General features: G+C 24.2%; 1 protein-coding gene across 2 annotated transcripts in view; it reads left to right on the top strand.

Moving 5' to 3' along the window:
• Window positions 1-21632, top strand: part of LOC100207937 (phospholipid-transporting ATPase ID) — a 70121-nt gene that overhangs the window by 20573 nt on the left and 27916 nt on the right. The window contains exons 7-24 of one of the 2 annotated variants that reach the window (XM_065816623.1): window positions 1673-1779; window positions 1880-1961; window positions 3386-3444; window positions 6435-6509; window positions 6666-6790; window positions 8865-8954; window positions 9149-9203; window positions 10278-10341; window positions 10432-10565; window positions 10745-10826; window positions 11052-11072; window positions 11582-11608; window positions 12400-12476; window positions 12558-12602; window positions 12835-12891; window positions 15561-15609; window positions 15901-15971; window positions 18014-18111. In XM_065816623.1, the coding sequence (XP_065672695.1) occupies window positions 1673-1779; window positions 1880-1961; window positions 3386-3444; window positions 6435-6509; window positions 6666-6790; window positions 8865-8954; window positions 9149-9203; window positions 10278-10341; window positions 10432-10565; window positions 10745-10826; window positions 11052-11072; window positions 11582-11608; window positions 12400-12476; window positions 12558-12602; window positions 12835-12891; window positions 15561-15609; window positions 15901-15971; window positions 18014-18111 (1318 nt within the window). The remainder of the gene's footprint in view (window positions 1-1672; window positions 1780-1879; window positions 1962-3385; window positions 3445-6434; window positions 6510-6665; window positions 6791-8864; window positions 8955-9148; window positions 9204-10277; window positions 10342-10431; window positions 10566-10744; window positions 10827-11051; window positions 11073-11581; window positions 11609-12399; window positions 12477-12557; window positions 12603-12834; window positions 12892-15560; window positions 15610-15900; window positions 15972-18013; window positions 18112-21632) is intronic. The other variant, XM_065816624.1, reaches the window with a different exon arrangement.

Genomic DNA, 21632 nt, shown 5'->3' on the forward strand with positions numbered 1-21632 from the left:
TTTAAAATAATAGATATACTGTATATAATACTGTATGTAAAATAATAGAATACTGTAAAGAAAGTTTTTTTTTTACCTGTTATATACCTGTTATTTTTTTTACCTGTTATAGTGAAGGTGTATAAGTATAATAATTATATTTCATGTTTTTCAATTTTAGTTGTTTACACATTTGTGCACATGAAGAAAGCCATCTTTATGTTTTTGTTTTAAGCACCATATATGGACAAACAACATTAAATATCATTAATCATTAGGTCTCCTAATAATAAAAGTTTAATTAATAATAATAATAATAAATTCAATCATCAAATTTTTTTCAATTTGAAGTTGTCTTATTATTACCATCTCCCTTATTATTATCATTTTTAACTAGAAATTACACAGCCTTGTAATTTTTCAACATGAGGGACTTTGATTGTTATTTTTTGCAATGGAATGAATGAATGCATGCATAGACTGACCTGAATAGGAAGAACATACAAAGAATGTACATACATTGAGGAAAGGCTTGATGACAAGATTGACATTAAGATTGCTTGCCCTAACCTTGAGTCAATATATGTGCACTCCTTACATGTTCTCCCAATTTAATTCAGTTGTTTATGTACAAAAAATTAAACAACTAAAAAGAAAAAATAAAAACAAAAAAAAAAAGAAATAAAATTGTAAATTAAAAAATAAAATGGAATAAGCAATAAAAATATGTAAACAAACTCTTTCTAGTTTTGGGTTTTTTAAATAATGATTGAACTTAATTAATTTAAACACAGTTGCTTTAATGGTTAGTTGTTATTGTCACATAAAAACTAAGAAATCCACTTATTAAAATTATTATCACTGAGATAATATGATAAATAAGATTGTCACTGACAATAAATCCAAGTTATAAGCATATATTTAAACATATATAACAATTATATAAACATAAAAAACCTGTAAATTGACACTTATGTCAAATTATAGTTTCACAACAGGACTAATCAAACTGAATTTTGTAATATTCCCAAGTGTAACTGGCATGAACTAATCGGTAAAATCTCCAAATGAACTCACTATTATAATTAAGAATGATAGTTACAGTTGCTAGGTTGTAACTAGCTGGTAAAAACCTTTGAAAGCAACCAAAAAAGCCGCAATCAGCCAGCAAGGCTATGGTTTCCATATTTTTTTTATTACTCTTGACATGGAAAAACAATTAGCAGCTGCTAAAAATGATCTGTGACAAAAGATTTGTCTTGAACAGCAAAGTCATCATAGAAACGGAAACCATTTTGAAAAATTTATGAGGTTAAAGATAAACTGTTCTACAAGAGCTGCATTGAAAAAAATAATTGCAAAATAAAAATGAAAATATTGGAATAACTGCATTGCTGCTAAAGTAGACCATATTAATAAATAAATAAAATTTTTACATGAAAAATGTTATTTTACTTATTAGGAATATGATTTTTTGACTCATTCAATACAAGGTATGGTATTAAGAAATTTTAAATTTATTTAAAATAACCTGCAATATAGAATAAACACATTTATTATAAATATGGTCTTCAAAACAACATCTTTATTACAAATATCAGTTTTAAAATTGTAAAAGTTAAACCTTAACACCACTGGTTTGAATTCATTTGTAAATTGATAAGGTATTTTTTTTTTTTTTAATAATATGTAGGTGAAGTAAAATGTGAGCCTCCAAACAATAGACTAGAAAGGTTCACAGGTAATCTGATATGGAATGGTGTCACTTATTCTTTGGATAATGGAAATGTTGTACTTAGGGTGTGTATTCATTTTTTTTTATATTCTTTTACCACAAAATTTATAATATGAATTTAATATTTTTAATCTTTTTCTGCAAAATAAAAATTTTTTGTTGAAGGGATGTGTTTTGCGCAATACCCCTTGGATATATGGAATTGTTTTATATGCCGGACATGACTCAAAATTAATGATGAACAGTGGTAAGTATATTCTATAATTAATGATGAACAGTGGTAAGTATATTTTTATAATTTTTTTTTGATGTTTGTATAAAGCAGTAAGTAGTTTTTTTTGATGTTTTTATTTTAAACATAAAAACATAAAGTATTTATAAAAATTTTTTATAAAGTACTTCAAAAATGTTTGAATCAGACAATTTAGAAAAATTGCTCTTTTACAATTTTATGCGCTCAAACTAAAAATTGATGAATTAGTTTATATTTTTTACAATTGGCAATAGTTAATAAATTCAATTGTATTAACCCTTACATTCCGAGGTATGTCTTTTGGCATTTTTAAACATACTTTTACATTTTACTTAAAAACTCAAAAACTAAAGTTTGCATTCTGGCTTTCAGTTTGAAATCAATGATCCACAGCTTGTTTTATAGGCATTATTTATGTATAATTATATGTAAAGAGTACTAAAAAACATGTAATAAAAATTTAGTTAAGGTAAAACACAAATACTCTATAGAAATGTGTTTTCACGTTCTTAGTGTCAATATATTTTCAAAGCAACAAAGTACTTTGTTGGTTTTCTTAAAATTTACTCATAGTTTTGCCAAAACTAGGACTAAAATTTTTTCAAAATATATAAAAAATAAAAGTCCTATTAGTACTGTTTTATTTATTCTATCTGAGTATGCCTATGGGATGTTAAAAAATTTAATTTTATTACCTACATATATGTTTCCACCTGTTTTTTTCTCAAAAAGTGTCTCTTTATTTAAAAAAGTGCTATGTAAAATACTTCTTAAAAAAAAAAAAGTTTTTTAGACCAACACTGTATAAATTTTATGATAGGTATTAATCTATATAAGTTATGTAAATATACTCATTTGCTCTTCAGAAAAACTTTGTTTCAAGATTCAGAAATTACGATAACATAACAAAATTTTATTTTTAATATACCTACAACTTTAGTTAAAAATACAGCGCGCTGAGTGGTCAAACCTAAAAAATTGAGCGGCATCTTAAGGTTAACAGAGGCCTATTAACTGTCTGAACTGTCTTTTGTTTCTACATCTTATGATTTTAAACTTATTGCTAATTATAGATAAATGTCTTTTAGTCTTTTTGTTTGTTTGGCATTCGTTTTTCATTTTTGGTTAGCAACCAAACTCCAAGCTTTAAATTATAGTTCAGTTTTAATAGCTTTGTAACTTGAATAACTCAAAAAAACTTTCAAACTCATATTACCTTCTATAAAATTCTCATTACTTTCTATAAAATTTATATTCAAAAAAATCATTTTGAGTAAACTCTTTATAATTGTATCTTTGTTTAATTTTACATATTGATTGCAATGTTTATCCTTGACAAGATCTTTTAAAAAATTAATAGTCTGTTATAGATTGGTTCATTTTTATGATGTTTTTTTTTTAACATTTTTTTATCTTAGGTAAAACCGTCTTTAAACGAACCAAATTGGATAGAATGACAAACCTTTTGGTCATATGGGTATTTTATTTAATTTTCAAACTTTTCTGGTTGGTATATATTTATTTATCTGATATTATATTAGGGATGTATATTTGTTCTCATTTCAATATCTTTATAAAAATAAAAGTGGCCATGTAGCGCTTTAATATTTAGTTTTTTCTATTAGAATTGACTGCCTCAAAGCTTTTGCAAAATTTGAAATAATTAACCAACCTTAACTATTTTATTTTGATTTTTTTGAATTTTTCTACTTCGAAAACTGGTTTTTGAACGTAAAATTTTACAACCGTTAAAACAAGAAAAAAAGTTAAAAACTTGAACAAATATTACTATAGGCATTGACTAAACAATTTGACATTCATTCTAATTTCAAGTTTTACTGAATTTAAATTTGTTAGTTCTGAAACTTTTATTTTAATATTGAAATTTAAAAACCATTAATAAATAAAATGATTTAAATGCTCAAACAGTCATCCGAATTAGGACTTTTTTGGGATTCCCAACATTTAAAGATTTGCCTAAAACCCGATTCTCAAAAGTACTTTCTTTTGTTCACTAACTCAACTAAACATTTTTCAGATTACAGAAATAGGCATTTTTTTTGTAATACTGGATCAACTTTTATTTATTTTGGGATTTCTTTATGGTTTCAAAGAAATGATCCATACATACATGTTAGTTATATTTTTATGTCTAACAAGCTAGCAGAGTATACTAAAATAGCATAGTTAGTCCAAGTGTAAAGGTTTTATAGAATATTAAAAAAAGGGATAAAAATAAAATTAGAATAATAAAAGATAAAAAGAACTTCATTGGTAAAAGCAATATTTGAATTACATGATGAAAAATAAAATTTGTCCATGGGACACAAGATTTTGATTTACATGATTTTCCATGTTATTTGAGTTTGAATTAAAGAAGTTTATTTTTGAGTTTCAACTAGTAAATCCTCAAAGGATCAAAGAATTTGTTTGATTTAAATGATTTTTTGAATTATAGGAGTTTGAAATATGTGACTTCAACTGTATGTTTTCTATAAAACAATGATAAGTTTTTTTAAAGACACTCACACACACAAATACACACACATATACAGTGTTGGAAAAATATAATGGGACAACTATTAGCAATAAATAATGGCAAATTTTAATCAAAATTGTCAGTTTGTTCATAAAAAATCGACTTTTTATTTAGTAAATGATTTTTAAGATAGTTTCAAAAATCATATTTTATAATAAGTGAGCGTATCAATTCTTTGACTAAATTATCTGGAAAAAAATAATGAGGCACATAACATAAATAATTTATTAAAAAAACTTATGGTAGGATTAATATTTTGTGTGATCTTTCTTAGCTTTTATAATTTAAACACTTTGGCATAGATTCCACTAATTTTTCTGTAATATCAGAACTTATTTCATCCCAAGCTTTTGTAACAGCAGTTTCAAGTTTCAGTGACGATTACCCATTTGTTCATCTAAAATCAACCATAAATTTTTGATAGGATTTATATCTGGACTTTGTGCTGGCCATTCAAGAACATTTATTGGTTTGATTTGTAAAAATTTTGTAGTTTTTTTCGACTTATGTTTCGGATCATTGTCGTGTTGGAATAATCGTGCTGATGAAGTCAAATTATTATTCAAAATATCAATGTACATATCTAAATTCATTGTATATTTGATAAATTCGAGATTTCCAACACCATTCCATGACATTACCACCTCCATGTTTTACGGTTCCTTGCATGCAACTTAAACGGTAAGCTTCACCAGTTTTTCTCCAAACATTTTGTTTACCATCAGAATGTACCAAATTAAATTTGGATTCATCCGACCACAGTATTTTCTTCCAAAATGAAATTGGCTTATTAACATGAGTTTTAGCAAATAATAAATGTTTTTTCTTATGTTGCTGTGTCAAAATTGGTTTTTTACGTGGCGTGTAGCTTTTAAACCCTTTTTCATGTAAACAATATGGATTGTTTTATCAATTATTTTGGTTCCAGTGTTATTTTTAATATATTTTGCGTATTTTTTGTATGACTCGAGTCTATTTTTCTTGAATAATCTTACAATCAAGTGATCTTCTTCCAACATTAGACAGTAGTCTTATGTTTGCGCCCACATCCTTTCATAATCTTTACAGTTTAGTGAATTTCAAACTTTTTTACAATGTTTGAAATGGTGGAATGTGGAACTCCAGTCTCTTTTTCGATAGTTCTGTAAGTTTTTTTTTGTTAAACTAAATCCAAAGTTAATTTTTGTTGATTTTCATTTAAATATTGTTTTGCTGGAGCCATTATTGCTAAAATATAGCATTTGCTCCTAAATATTTCATAAAGTAATTTTTTTGGGAGAAAAAAAAATGTTTTACCTTCAGAAAATTATTAGTATCTCACAAAACAAATTATAAATAAGAATTAAATAAGATATTTTTAATAAAAAACAATTTGTTCCAATAAATTTTTCCACATAAATTTACAAAAAAATCAAACACATCTCATTTTAATGATTAAAAATATACAAATTTTTGTCAACAAAATTGTGCAACATTTGTATGTCTGTGTCGAATGATTCAGATAAAATCAAGAGTACATTATTTAGAGTCGGAACAGACAGTACACCATTATTACTAGCTAAGCAGCATCATTTTATTTTTGCGGCATCTATATATATATATATATATATATATATATATATATATATATATATAATATATATATATATATATATATATATATATATATATATATCTATGTATATATATCTATATATATATATATCTATATATCTATATATATATATATATATATATATATATATATATATATATATATATATATATATATATATATACATATATATATATCTATATATATACATATATATATTATATATATATATATATATATATATATATATATATATATATATATATATATATATATATATATATATATATATATATATATATATATATAACTTTGAGCTTTTTTTTGTTATTAGATTGCGTTATTGTTAGCTTTAATTTGCTCTTTTTGTTCATTAATGTCATATTTTATGGAAAAAAAAATTGGAAAGGTATCATTAATGTTTTTTGCTTTACTATTATTAAGCATTATTTAAAGCTAAATAAATATACTGCACTGTTGATATGTTTGTGGTAAATATTTTTTAGACAAGTTCTTTATATTATACAAACATAAATGTAAATTATTATAAATTATGTGTTTTTAGAATTTTCAAACATTTTTACCATGGGAAGAGTTTTACAAGAACAGTCCTGCTTTGATTGCCCTTATTAATTGGCCAGGTTTTGTAATGGTATTGAATACTTTAATACCAATATCATTGTATATCAGGTATGTATTACTAGTTATCATTTTTCTTTTCTATATATTTTTTTATTATTTTTTATTTCATACTTTAGTCAATTATTTAAACTAAAGTTTTATTTTTTTAATGTTTTTTCCTCATTTATCTCACTCTTTAATATTTTAAACTCTTTTTTTAAACTCTTTTATTAGCTCTTTATCTCTCTTATTTTTTTCATTTTTATTATTTTTTTTATGTAACAAATTTTAACAATCAATTGAGTATTTTAATGATGAATGAAGTTCTCATCCTATATAATATATATATATATATATATATATATATATATATATAACAAACTATCGAACTATATATATATATATATATATATATATATATATATATATATATATATATATATATATATATATATATATATATATATATATATATATATATATATATATATATATATATATGTATGTGTATATATATATATATATATATATATATATATATATATATATATATATATAAATATATATATTGATTCTTACGCCAACACATGTCACTTTTAATTACTTTTGACTTTCGTCCAACATTTGCGTGTTGGACGAAAACCACAAAAACGCAAATTTAATTGACCAGAATGTTTTTAAAAACATTCTGAATGTTTTTAAAACATTCTGAATGTTTTTAACAATATAAACAATGTTTTTATTTTTATTTTTTTTAATAAAATGTTTTTATTTTTATTTTTTTTACTGTAAATCATGCGCAGAGTGTTGCTACATTGACTATCTTATAGCCTGACTTGCAAGGGAGTGCTGCTGCATCGGCTGACAAGTAGCCTGACTCGCAACGGAGTGCTGCTACATCTACTATCTTTTAGCCTGACCCGCAAGGGAGTGCTCCTACATCGACTGAGGGTTTGGTTGGGGCAGGCAGTCTATCAATTAAGAAAAAAAAAAATTCCGGTGTTGCATTTTAATTTTTACTTTTTGTCAACAAAATATGGAAAAAACTTTCGGACAACATATAAGAGTTCTATATATATATATATTATATATATATATATATATATATATATATATATATATATATATATATATATATATATATATATATATATATATATATATATATAAATATATATATATATATTTATATATATATATATATATATATATATATACACTTATGATATAGGATGAGATATAAGCACAATAATGCTTTCCAAAATACAGATGTTCACATAAAATAACCAATTAATATATGCTATATAAACATTAATTGGTAAACAATTACTTGTAGAAACTTGTAAAGACTACAACTTTAAAATTAGCTGGAAAAAAAATATATACTGAATGACAAGTTGCATGGGAAGGGGTAAGAAATAAACGATGATTATGTGTAAGCACATGTGGAAACAGTTTATATGAGAACAGATAAATGATTATAAAAATCCTCTTGTATTAAAACTTTCTGGAAATTGATTTACAAATTTTTTCTCAGAGTTTACTTTGCTGTTTGAAAAAAGTAATAAAGAAAAAATTTAAAAAAATTCTTTAAAAATTTGTGCATGTAATAATTTGCACTTAATTGCTAATTAAATATTTTTTATGTTTTTGAAAACCAATATTTATCTAATTTAGAAAAACAGTTACTTTTTAGAATTTTCACAAAATATTTTGACAATTTTCACAAAATACCTTTAAAAAATCTTGTTTTGCAGAGAAAATCTGCCAGTTGTTAAATTTCACTATTAACTTATATCGCCGACTTATGTATTAAATCTCAGTTTGGGATACACGTGTAATTAATTTTAACATAATATGAGTGTAAAAAAACAACACATATAAAATTGCATTTTTAAATAAATTTTTTTAATAAAATAAATTTTGACTAGCCAAAATTTCGGTTTCGGTAAAAAATTTGCTGAAATTTCAGTTTCGGTTTCAGTTTTTTTTACTAAAACATTTGTGTTTTGAAATCTTATAAAAAACTTGTATCTTCAAGATCCTTTGTTTTGCTTTTGTTAATTAATTTTTTTAATTTTTTTTATTTTTGCTTTTTTAAAATGATGGCTTTTAAAGTTATTTCACCAAAGTTACTTTTTAGTGTTGAGTTGATACGTTTGGGCCAAAGTCTTCTTATAAGTAATGATATTGAACTCTATGATGAAGGTACTGACACACCTGCAATTGCTAGGTATGTCATAATGTATTGGTAGCTATGTCGTTTTGGGTATGTTATGCTTTGTATGTTGTTTCTTATATACTTGTGTTCAAATATGTTGGTATAATTTATATTTATTTGAATATGCTATTTTAAAATGGTTAAATTAAAGTTTTTAAATGAAAAACATGGTGCATATGTAAACTAAAAAAGTTTTTTATTATAAGAAATACAACCTTAACAGAAGAGCTGGGTCAAATAGAATACATTTTTTCTGATAAGGTATACTTTTTTATTAACATTATTTTTAAAAATATATAAAACATATAGTAATATAATATATAGTAATATAATTACATTTAAAAATATATAAAACATATAGTAATATAATATTATATATATATATATATATATATATATATATATATATATATATATATATATATATATATATATATATATATATATATATATATTATCTTTTTATATATTTTACATTTTGATTTTTTTAATTCTTTATATTATTTATGTTTATGTTTATAATTCCAAAAATTTGGAAAAGTTAGAAAACTTTTGTGTTTTCTAAAATTTTACTTTTGAATAGTTTATTAACTTTATTGTAATTATCATCACAAACCGGAGCCCATTGATCATGACCATATAGTCAAGTCCCATAGTAGTTATGTGGTCAAGTCCCATATCATAAGCAGTGTCTAAATTTAATAGAATTAAAACAACTTTATAGTGGTAATTAAAAAAATAAAACAAGGAAATAATTTTGGCTGATTATGAAGTTGCTGCAGCATACTTTTTGTTCACACAAATAATCAACAAAAAAAAGTATGGTAAATACTAGCACAACAATCACAGGATATACTTTAAAGGATATAGTTTGGTTAGTCTAAAAATATCACCTTACAGCAATTATTTGAAAATTAGATCAATAAAGTTTTTGAACAATTGAGAAAAAAAAATTAAATTGAATTGCCTAAACTGCAATGACTAAAGTGCCCCCTTAGGCTTTGAGAATTTTTATTAAAAAAAGTTGCCTATATCCTTGGAGTCAGCTAAAGTGTATGTTATTATTTTACAAATGTACTTAATTAAAAAAACTTTTATATGTGTACTTTAAAATAAAGGGGTTTGGAGTGTACTGCTTTATAAATTATTAACTAGAAATGTTCACATAACATAAATTTAACAGTTTTTACCAGAAATGTTCTTTTATAAACACACAGCACATCATTATAAACAAAATAATTTTTATACTTTTACATAATTAATAAGAAAGTAAAAAGTTATTGTTTTATATTTTAATGATAATAGAGCATAAATATTCAGTCTTTGCATTATTAGACTGGAACACTAACACAAAATATCATGGAGTTTAAAGAATGTTCAATCAATGGCAAGATGTATGGTATGTTTATAAAAAATTATTATTTGGTTATATTGGGTTTTGGTTGTGTTAGCATTTCTGTTTCTCTTTTTTATTTTTTTCTAAATAAAGGTCATGTTGAGAATTCTAATGGTAGCTCTCTTGATAAAGTGGATGGCATTGATTTTTCATTTAACAAGTATGCTGATCTCTCTTTCCAGTTTTATGATCAAAGCTTAATTGATGAAATTAAAAAAAAAGATGAGGTTTGTTATTTTTTTACTAAAAAAATTAAAATATTTGAAAAATGAAATGTGTATATATATATATATATATATATATATATATATATATATAATATATATATATATATATATATATATATATATATATATATATATATATATATATATATATATATATATATATATGAAATTTAATATAGCATTGTATGGAGTTTTTTCGAGTTCTTGCACTTTGCCACACTGTTATGGTGGAAGAAAAAATTGAAGAAAAAGATCCTCCAAGTAAAATTAAATTGTTTAATAGCTTTTTTTTTCTGATTTTATTTATTTTGCTAAAATTTATAGTTGAATAATCACTTGTTGCTGTTATAAACTTTTCAAGCTAAAATTTCCGAAAAAAATTTTTTTTTTCTTTCTTTTGTTTATATTTGCCAATAATAATTTTAAACTTTTTGAAAAGTTTTTATATAAAAACTTGGTTTTATATAAGTTTTTTTGTTTTTATAGAGAATGGTTTTGATGTAACAGGTACAATTTTTTTTCTAATATTTTTATTCTTAAATGGTAAGATATTTATTAAATTTTTAAAGGTTTCTTACTCAAAGTAGTAAAGGTAGTCAAAGTTATATAAAAATTCAAAGATAAAAAATTTTATATAAAAATAATAATTTTAGATTTTAAAAATTTTAGATATCGCATAAAAACTGTTATTTTAAACTAAAAATAATTTGTACTATTTTCAGTTTAAAACATTACTTTTGAACAAAAAATAATAAGTGGTTTTCTAGTTATAATGATTTTAAAAAGAATTTAGAACTTTTGAAACTTTTGAAAGGAATTTAGTAACATATTTATTAATATTATGCTAAAATTTAGAAATTTTCTTACACTGGTTGTTGATCGTAGTTTATTTAATAGATCATTGTTTTAAATAAAAAATAATTTTGATAGTAGTGTAAAACGGTTGTTTTTTTTTAATTCTAATTTAGTTTTTTCTAATTTTACTAATAATTTTCATATTAATTATCTTCTTTCAGATTTTGTTCCATGTCAAAGATCACCAGGTAATTATTAAATAATTACCAAACAGTAATTTTTAGCAGTAATTTAATAATAATGTAATGAACATTGTCTAATAGTTTTTAATTTAATATAACAGTTCTGAACATATTCCCATTTTCAATATAACCAAACTTTGAATATATTTTATAAAAAAAAATTGATTGAGTTGACAAACATTTGGTTTCATTTATGATAAAACTTTTTTAAATGTTGATTTGGTTTTAGCACCAAAAAAATATCAATAAAATTGATTTCATCATTTGATTTTCATCGCAGTATAACCTAGTTAACCTTTCATTATTCCGATATATTAGTTAAAGTTTGCCAGTGATTAACAGTTTTATTAACCTTTTGCAACTTTTTAATTATAGTTTTATAATTTTTTTTTTTATTCTTTCTTCACTTTATCTTTAATTATTGTTTATATTTGGATTGTAAAAAAAATTAGTTTGGATGATCACCTTGGTGTCAATTGGTTTGCATGAAAAGTGAAATTTCTTTAGTTTCAAAATATCAGTTGCAACTTCGTACAACTGTAGTTTTAAAATATTAGACACAACATTATTTGTAGATTATGCTATTGTTTGTAGGTTTAAAACCTTTTTAGTGGTTTTAAAATATGATTTAATCTTCTATTAAAATTTTTTTTTTTCAAAGTTTAAGGTAATCAGTTCTACATCTTAACTTTTCATTAACTTCAACTTTTACTTTATTTCTTTTAATATTAGATTATTTTAGTTATGTTAATTTTTATTGTGAAATTGACAATTTGTTATTTTGATATGTTTGATAGCTATCGAGTACCAAGCCCAATCACCTGATGAAGGAGCACTTGTAGCCGCTTCTAGAAACTTTGGGTTTATATTTAAGGTTAAATTTTTTTTATGGAGAAATAATATTTAGTTGTTTTTATCTTTGTGAAAATATTTTATTATGCATTTTTATTTTTAGAGTCGTACTCCTAATTCTATCTTAATTGAAACACCTGCTGGAGAAGTATTTAATATATTTGAAAAATTATGTGTCAAATAACAAATATACATATATGAATTCAAATAATAAAACAATAAAATTTGAATAAAACTGATTTTAAAATACATTTTATATTAATGCTGAAATTGCCATTATTGACTTATGTTCAAATTGAATATCATTTAAGTAAACAAAAATATATGACAGATTTATTTAATTAACAAAAAAATGTGACTTTTTTATTGTTTTCTTAAAGGAGACCTATGAGCTTATATGTATCTTAGACTTTGATAATGTTAGAAAAAGAATGTCTGTAAGTATTATTATTTTTTTTACATATATATATATATATATATATATATATATATATATATATATATATATATAAAGCCTTCCCAGGAAGCGGGTGCGGTCACATGACTTGTTTGTCCACGTTTAAACTAATTTTTTTAGACTAACTGGCCACGGCAGTTCGCATCTTTTAACTTGTAAAGCATTTCAATAATTTGCAACAAAAAGTTAAACTTATTTACTAAGAAAAAAAAAAATTTTAGATAAGGAAATAAAATTGTAACGAAATATCAAATTTAATTAAATAAACTAAAAAATTTATTAATTAAAAAAATAAATTAAAAAAAAATTTTATAATATTTTTATACAACTTTTTTATTGTTTTTTTTAGAGTAGTTATATCACAACAATTAAAAGTTTTGATATGCATTTTATTCACGATTTTTATCAGTCCATGTAATTAAAAAACTAATTTGCTATGTACACTAGAACTATAAGAAATTTTGTTAATTTTTTTGTCTATTGATAAAAACAGTAAAGTTTAACAAAGACATTTGAAAAACAAATTTAAAAACTTTCCATGTTTTTAGCACAATTTATAAAGTATTTCCTTTATATGCTGACTGAAAAAAGTTGCCAAAAAATTGTAAATCAAAAAATATTTTTATTTTTGTTATATTCTTATCTACTTTTTTCCTCAACTTGTATCAATTTTGGTAGTGGAAAATAACAAACGCTCTAAAAATAAGAAAACAAAAACAGTAAATGTTTAGGTATATTATTTTTTTGACAACAGTTTTCATTTTTTATTAATAATTTTTTTTAGCTTATTTTATTTAGAGTTTTTATTTTGTATAGTCTTCGGTTCTTTTCTTTTAGTATTGCTGATTTATTCTCTAGTTTTTTTATAGTTTATAGTATATTTTGCCGCAAATTCTTGAAATGCTTACTATATAAAAAGTTGTCTAAAAAAATAACTTTAAGCGCGGATGTACAAGGCATTCGACCGCACGCGCTTCCTGGAAAGGCTTGATATATATATATATATATAAATATATGTATATATATCAGACATGGACAGGAAAGGAGTGCGATCGCAATCTATTCCTAACCACACATTTATTTATTTTTTGTGACATCTTAATCACGGCTTTTTAGATTTTAAAAATGTTTCAAAAACTCACAAAATAAGGTATAAGGTAATAAAGCAAGAAATTGCTTTTAACAATTGTATACTATAAAAATATTTTTCATTTAAATCATTGAAAGATACTATATAGTTAACAAGTGCATTTTTTATGATGTAAATATTTTTAAAACAACTTGTATGGTTAATTTTATAAACAACAACAAAAATGATTGTTTCAATAAACTTTTTGATGAAACCATAAATTTAATAGTCGAAAACATTGCAAAGTTATTTTTTTGTTGTTGTTATGCGTTGTGTAAAATATTTATAAACAACGATGACTATCAATGTGTTTCAATAAACTTTTTATAAAAAATGCATTAAGTTTATATCATCGAAAACATTCCAAAGTCTTTTTTTTTTTGCTGTTTTGTAAACTTTCTAATTAAATGTTTTTTTAATACCCTAAGCACTTCTTATAAAATTTACAAATTTTAAAAATTGCTAATAATAAAAAGCATTATACATTAATTAACAAAGAATATTATCAAAAAATTATATTTTATTTAAAAGTTTGCGTATTTTATTACTATGTTTGAATGCAATTAAATATCATCTTTGATAAGTCTTAGTTGTGTAAATTAAAATACTTAAAATTTTATTGCTTTACAATTTGTTTAGTTTAGGCCTTTAATTTGTACTAAAGTTTGCTTTTAATTAACAGATGTAAAAATCATTAGAAAAGATTAAAGTTTTAAAGTTATTCAATCTTAACGTAAATATAAATATAATTAAAAATAACTTTCTAATAGAGTTTTAGTTTTCTTCGGGTTAGATTAGTTGAGTATTTTTATTTTTTTAAATTTTATTAAGATTTTTTTAGTTTTTTATAGTTTAGCTTGTTTATAATTTTCTTTATTTTGTCGGGCTTTTTCAGTGCATTTTCAAATAACTAAAAACCTGTGTTCAAGCTTTCAAAAAAAATAATAGCAAGCGTGGTCAAGAATAGTGTGCGATTGCACGCCTTTCCTGTCCACATCTGATATATATATATACATGTATATGTATATATATATATATATATATATATATATATATATATATATATATATATATATATATATATATACATATATATATATATATATATATATATATATATATATATATATATATATATATATATATATATATATATATATATATATATTATCTATTATATATTTTTATTTATATTAATAATATATATTTTTTGTAGCTGAAAATAAATAAGCATCAGAACTATAATTATTAAAAACACTTTTTAAATTTTACAAGTTTTGTAGAAAAAATGAAATTTATTAGTTTTTTTTTCATTGGTTTTTTTGCTGTTTTTGTAGTATATTCATTGTTTTTTTTTTGCTGTTTTTGTAGTATATTCATTGTTTTTTTTTGCTGTTTTTGTAGTATATTGATTATTATTATGATGATTATGAAGTTTTTTTTTAAATCTTTTTTCTTTTGTTGAAAAATCTTAACAAAAAAATATTGAGACAAAAATCTTATTTGTTTCTTAAAAATAGGTCATTGTTAGAAAGAACAATATCATTACGCTTTATTGTAAAGGGGCAGGTATTACTTTATATCTAATAAATAACTTCTCAAAAGTTATTCTACTATACTTTTTTTAATGATTTTCAATGTTTCAGTAGTTCATAAAAAGTATCTGTTTTTAAATACATTTATTCGCATAAAATGTATGGTTTTTTTGTTTTCATTAATGTGCATAAAATATATGGTTTTTCTGTTTTAAGATGTTTCTTTAATTAAAAGACTTATTAATAATATATATAATATATAGAGACAATGCATAGATGATATAGAAATACATACGGTTGTTAAGCATACAGAAATTTTTTGTAGATACGGTATTGTATGAACTGCTATCACGTGAGTCTGAGCCAATAAAAAGTCCCACTCTTGAACAATTAGATGTAAGTACTGTTGTGAAGTTAAAATTTTACTGTTAAAATTACTGTTATATTTTGAAATTTTATTTTATGGATAATCATTAAATTCAAAATTATATTAAAGTTTCAAAATTTACCTGTTTTAAAATTAAAATTTGTTGATAAATTTATATCACTAGGTGTAATTTAATTTCAATTTGCTAATTTTTTTTTGGTAGTTCATCTCCCCAAGGCCAAGAAGGCCACTAGAGACAACTCTCTCAACTCTATAACTTCAAAATACAAACCTTGACAAACAAGGGCGCTGCAGGGAGAAACAAGTCGAGTGCGGTACTACCAGGGATGTGGTGGGGATCAAACTCGAAACCACTTGCTTATGAAGCAAGCGCTCTCCCACTACACCACTACCGCATAATAATAAATATAATTAAATTTAAATAATATTCTCAATTTATAAATTATAAAAGCATATTTACACTTAAATATTTAAAAAAATGTTTGTATTTAAACAAAATGTAAAAAGTTGTATTATACTTAAATATCTACCCAGCAAATGTTTTATAGCGGAACTTCAGTGGACCTATATAGGCATTTTGAGCGGACCACTGTAGTTTTGCTCATCAGTTACTTAATGGACAATTGGTGGCAGCTGCCAAAAGTGGCTAGCCGATGATTAGCCACCATTAACATGATGGAAAGTTGTTGACTATAGGTCCACTAAGTAACAGATGAGCAAAACTCCAATGAATTATTAAGAAACGCCTATAAAGGGTCTACTGCAAATCTACGAAAACAATGTTAGCTGGGCATTTATCTAAAAAATAAAATAGTAATTTTTTTTTTAAACCTATGAAGTTTTATATTTAAAATGTTACAAAGTTCTATACGAAATGTTAGATTAGATTGAATTTTCAATTGAATCACTTAAAAATAGCATTCTGACTTCAGAACTGCTGCAATTTAAAAGCTTTCCATGCCACTCTCAGTCCGTAGAAAGAGGTGTGAAGCTTGTTACTGATGCCAGTAGGGCTGGTTGCTAACTTCATCCTGATGATTTTGTTCATGCAATGTCGCAATCAGGTATGAAAGTCTTTAACTCAAAATCTAATTTCAGCCTGTTATAAAATGACATTTTGAAACGATTTACTGACATTAAACAAACTTGAACCAGATTTACTTTATTTTGTTTAAAGTAATTGTTGTTCTTATTTTTTTGTGGCATCTCAAAGTTCTACAATTTACATAAATATATTTTCATTAGGTTATGATATGCTGCTATAACAATCATACAGGTTTATTATAATGGAAACAGAAAACAAGATAAGCGTGCTTTTAAACATTAATTTTTTGTGAAAAAATCAATTATAACTTTTAAATTTCTAACTGGGTGTTTTGGGCGATATAAAATCCTTGTGGTATCTTTGGAGTTTGCTTCCTTCATCTTGTTTTCCTGGTTCATATAGTTGCAATATTTTGAGTCGTCTGTCAATCATTATCTTTCCCTATAAACTTCATCTTTTCTCTTCCAGTAACTTCAAACTCTAATAGTGATTCCTTGCAGCCTTGTAGAAAGTAAAGATGTTGAAAAAAAAATTTATTTGTTAGATGATAAATAATATGAATTTTTTTTAATACCTTATTCTTAGACTTTATTAGGTCTCATGAAAGTCTAAAAAATTTCAGAAGTAGTTTTGTTTTTATTCATAACTTGGAAATCTTGTTAGGTTCCCATTTTTAGTTTTGTGAAAAGCAACAAACTATAAAGTTTAAAAGTATTATTAATTAAGTTAGTATTGATAATTAAGATATTAAGGAATAAATAATTATAAGGTTCTTAATGGAAATGTTTTTTAATAAAATACTTTTTTAGAAATACTGGAAGAAATGAAATAAAAGTTTAATTTAGGATTATATTTAGATTTTTTTTTTTTAATTATTCTTGTCTTTATTTTATTTTCAACTTTGTTGTTATTTTGTTCTTGTTTTTTAATTTGATTTCAATAAAAAAAAGTTTTCGTTTATTTTGATTTATTTTGTTTTAAAATATTTTTTGTTACTACTGCAAGGTTTTTGCTTCTGAAGGATTGCGCACATTAGTGCTAGCCTTTAGAATTCTCACAGAAGAAGAGCTAACAGAATGGCAAGCATTATACAAGAAAGCAAGGTATGTTTTTGTATAGTGTTAAGATAGTAAGTTATGTAATGGGAACAAATCATATAATAGCATAGTAAACATAGTAATAAGTAATAATTCTCTGATATTGGTTAGAAATAAGCAGTAGCTGTAATTAAAAATAAATAATAATAGTGTAATTTAAATTCTTCAATAAACAGTTCAATTTCCTCCCAGGCCATAGTACTATGGATGCTGTTATTCAAGTTATAGAAAATGAAGTCATGTTAAAGATAGTAATAAATTGATTTTCAAAATATTCTTTGATTTTGCAAAAATATTTGATCTTGTTGATCATGGCAAGTTAATGAATATTCTTCCTAGCTTGTTCACGTCCTAGATTCACGTCCTAGGTTCACGTCCTTGCAGCTTCTTTTTCTAATCATTGCCAAAGATTAAAAACAAGTGATTACACTACTAGTTATAAATGTGTCAAAGCATTAATCAAATATTCTCAATAGTTCTGAGCTCAATAAGAACTTTGATTCGAATGAACAATAAGAACCTTGATTCGGATGAACAATAAGAACTTTGATTTAGATGAACAGTAAGAATCTTGATTGCAATGAACAAAAGTGCACAACACTATATAAAATCAGTTTCATTTTTAATCAAGCATTTTAAGCATATTGGATACAGCCTAAATTTTTACAAGTTTACAAGTCTTATGCTATTAGCCACATGATATATAGTGAAAATGCCTGACCACTCGGTACCCGTCAAAAAAATCGTTAGAAAATAAATTTTTTATAATAGTTATTCTTTTTCATATCTTTTTTATATCTAAATTTTGTTTTTCGTTAAGTTTTCAGGTTACACAAATCTCAATTATGGTTTAAAAACACATTTAAAAACAATGTCCACTGTTTTGGGTGCTAAAAATGCATGCTGTCAATTTACCACATCCCCACTAATCGAGAAAGCGCATTTTGATGGCACTGAAGTTGCTGGTATGCACACTTGTGCAATAAAATAGCAAGCTTTGGGTAACATTTGGTGTTATCTTGCCAAATATCAAAGATGTTTCCATAGACAGTCAATGGCAATTCCAAAAGGTAAGATGCAAGTTTATCCACATGTTCAAATCCTTCAGCAATGCCAATTCATTAAACACCTTCTTTAAAACAGCGCTGCTCCGTTTATTCATCAAGAAAGTCCATTGCTAGATTTATATTTGAGTTGTTATTATGGACAGTTGCAGCGATTTTCTAAAAACAGGAATCATTCAGGTCTCAGAAGAATTCTGCAAATAAATTTTTTTTAATGTGCTGTTTGGAACTTTCTCATGACTGCAAAATTGCAGAATCCACCTCTTAGTTTGTGTTTACACAATGGGTAGATACACACCAATTAGTGAGTACAGCCTTAATAGTGATCCACTTCTTAGTTCAGTGCAGTGAAAAACATTCAATATTTGAATAAAAATATCTTATATATCAGAATTGATGCAACCAATTCAAGTCACTTCAATATTTGCTTTGAGGTTGAAGAACTATTAGACAGGATCTGTATTCGTAAACTAGAAAAATAAATTTATGACGCATACCATCTGATAACCTCTAAATTAGCTCCCACCAATAGCAAACTAAAATAAAAACCCAGATAATTTCCCATTTGCTCTAAATACCACCACAACTACTATTATTCTTTGTGATACTGTGAGTGACCTCTGTATTCCCTGTAATAACAGGATCTTTGCTCCATTTTTCAATGTTTAAATGAACTGTTCTTTTACATGCTCTTTAAACTTTATAAATATTTATATATATATATACATATATATATATATATATATATATATATATATATATATATATATATATATATATATATATATATATATATATATATATATATATATACATATATATATACATGTATTTATATATATATACAGTATTGGCCAATAATAACAATCCACCATGATTTTTTTGATATTATTCGACTTTGATTGATAATAAATCAATGATTGTTTGACTCATTTCAAATATAAAAAGTGTAAATTGATGAGTATCATAGTATCTTTTAAATAAATATAGATATTCATAAAAGTATCAATCGATGCGCTAATCATCTGGGTTTTTTTAACACTTACTTCATATTCTAAAATAATTATAATGGCCAAAATTAACTATCCACTCTATTATTTCAAAATTCCTTCAACATTGCGTTTGTCTTTGAGTAAAACTTTGAAGTTATTTGCAAATTAATAATTATTGTTAGAGAGCTTTTTTTTTGAATTGTTACAAATATTTAAAAAGTTTGTGTAAATGAGATAAAATTTAGCATCTAGTTAGCAACTACAACATTTCAGCAATAAAAAAATCAAAGTGACTGGAAAAACTATTGATAATATGACAAAATGTAAAATCATAGCTATGAATAAACAAAACATCTCAATGAGAAAAATTGCGATACATTTAAACACAACACATCCAACTGTTAGCAGAATAATCAACCGATATCATGAATACAATACAATTGAAAATATTCCGCGTCCTGGAAGACCCAGCATTTCAAATGAAAGAAATAAACGTTCGCTTATTCGCATAGTGAAAAAAAATAGAAAGTTATCATCTACTGATCTCAGTCAAAAATGACAGGAAGCTTCTGGTGTTGTTGCTAGTGCTCAAACAATTAGAAGAGTACTACAAAAACATAATTACATGTGGCGAACTGCTAGCAAAAAACCTCGTCTATCAAAAAAACATCAGAAAGCAAGGAAAAACTGGTGCTTAGCTCATAAAATTTGGTCTAAGAGCATGTGGCACAACGTTCTTTTTAGCGATGAAATGAACATTGAGGTTGATTCAAGAAAAAACTGAGTAATGCTGAGAAGAATGCCACATGAAAGAATGCGCCCAGATTGTTCTATGTATAGAAAAAAACAAGGTAGTGGCAGTATAGGCATCTGGGCCTGCATGAACTATGAAGGTGTCAGTTGCTTCAAACTATTTGATGGCAGGCTTGATTCTCAAAGATATTTAGACATATTGGATAATTATTTGATGCCTTCTATTTTCCGAAAAGACACGGATATTATCTTCCCACAAGATAACGCTCCATGTCATACTGCTAAGATTTGCAAGCAATGGTTTGAAGAAAACAACATTAAAGTCATGTCTTGGCCTGCCAATAGTCCAGATCTCAATTGCATAGAGAATTTGAGGTGTTGGTTAGACCACAATCTTGGTAAAATTGAAATAAAAGATCTGGACCAGGTGAAAGAAGAAGTAACAAAATTACTAAATAATGTTCCAAAAGATATTATTAAGAATTTAGTGAATTCCATGCCGAAACGGATCAATGAATGCTTAAAAGCTAAAGGATTGTCAACAAAATATTTTTTTTTTTTTTTTCATTTTTTGTGTATTATAATTTTTTTTTGTTCTTATAGTCAGTTAATTTTGTTGATGTGGTTTGTTTATTTTGGCCGCATTTTTTTTTTTTTTTTGATACATATGAACACTTGTTTTCATTTCAATATTTCAGTTTTTAATTTTTTTAATTTA

This window comes from Hydra vulgaris, chromosome 13 (genome assembly GCF_038396675.1).
Source record: "Hydra vulgaris chromosome 13, alternate assembly HydraT2T_AEP".
Lineage (NCBI taxonomy): Eukaryota > Metazoa > Cnidaria > Hydrozoa > Anthoathecata > Hydridae > Hydra > Hydra vulgaris.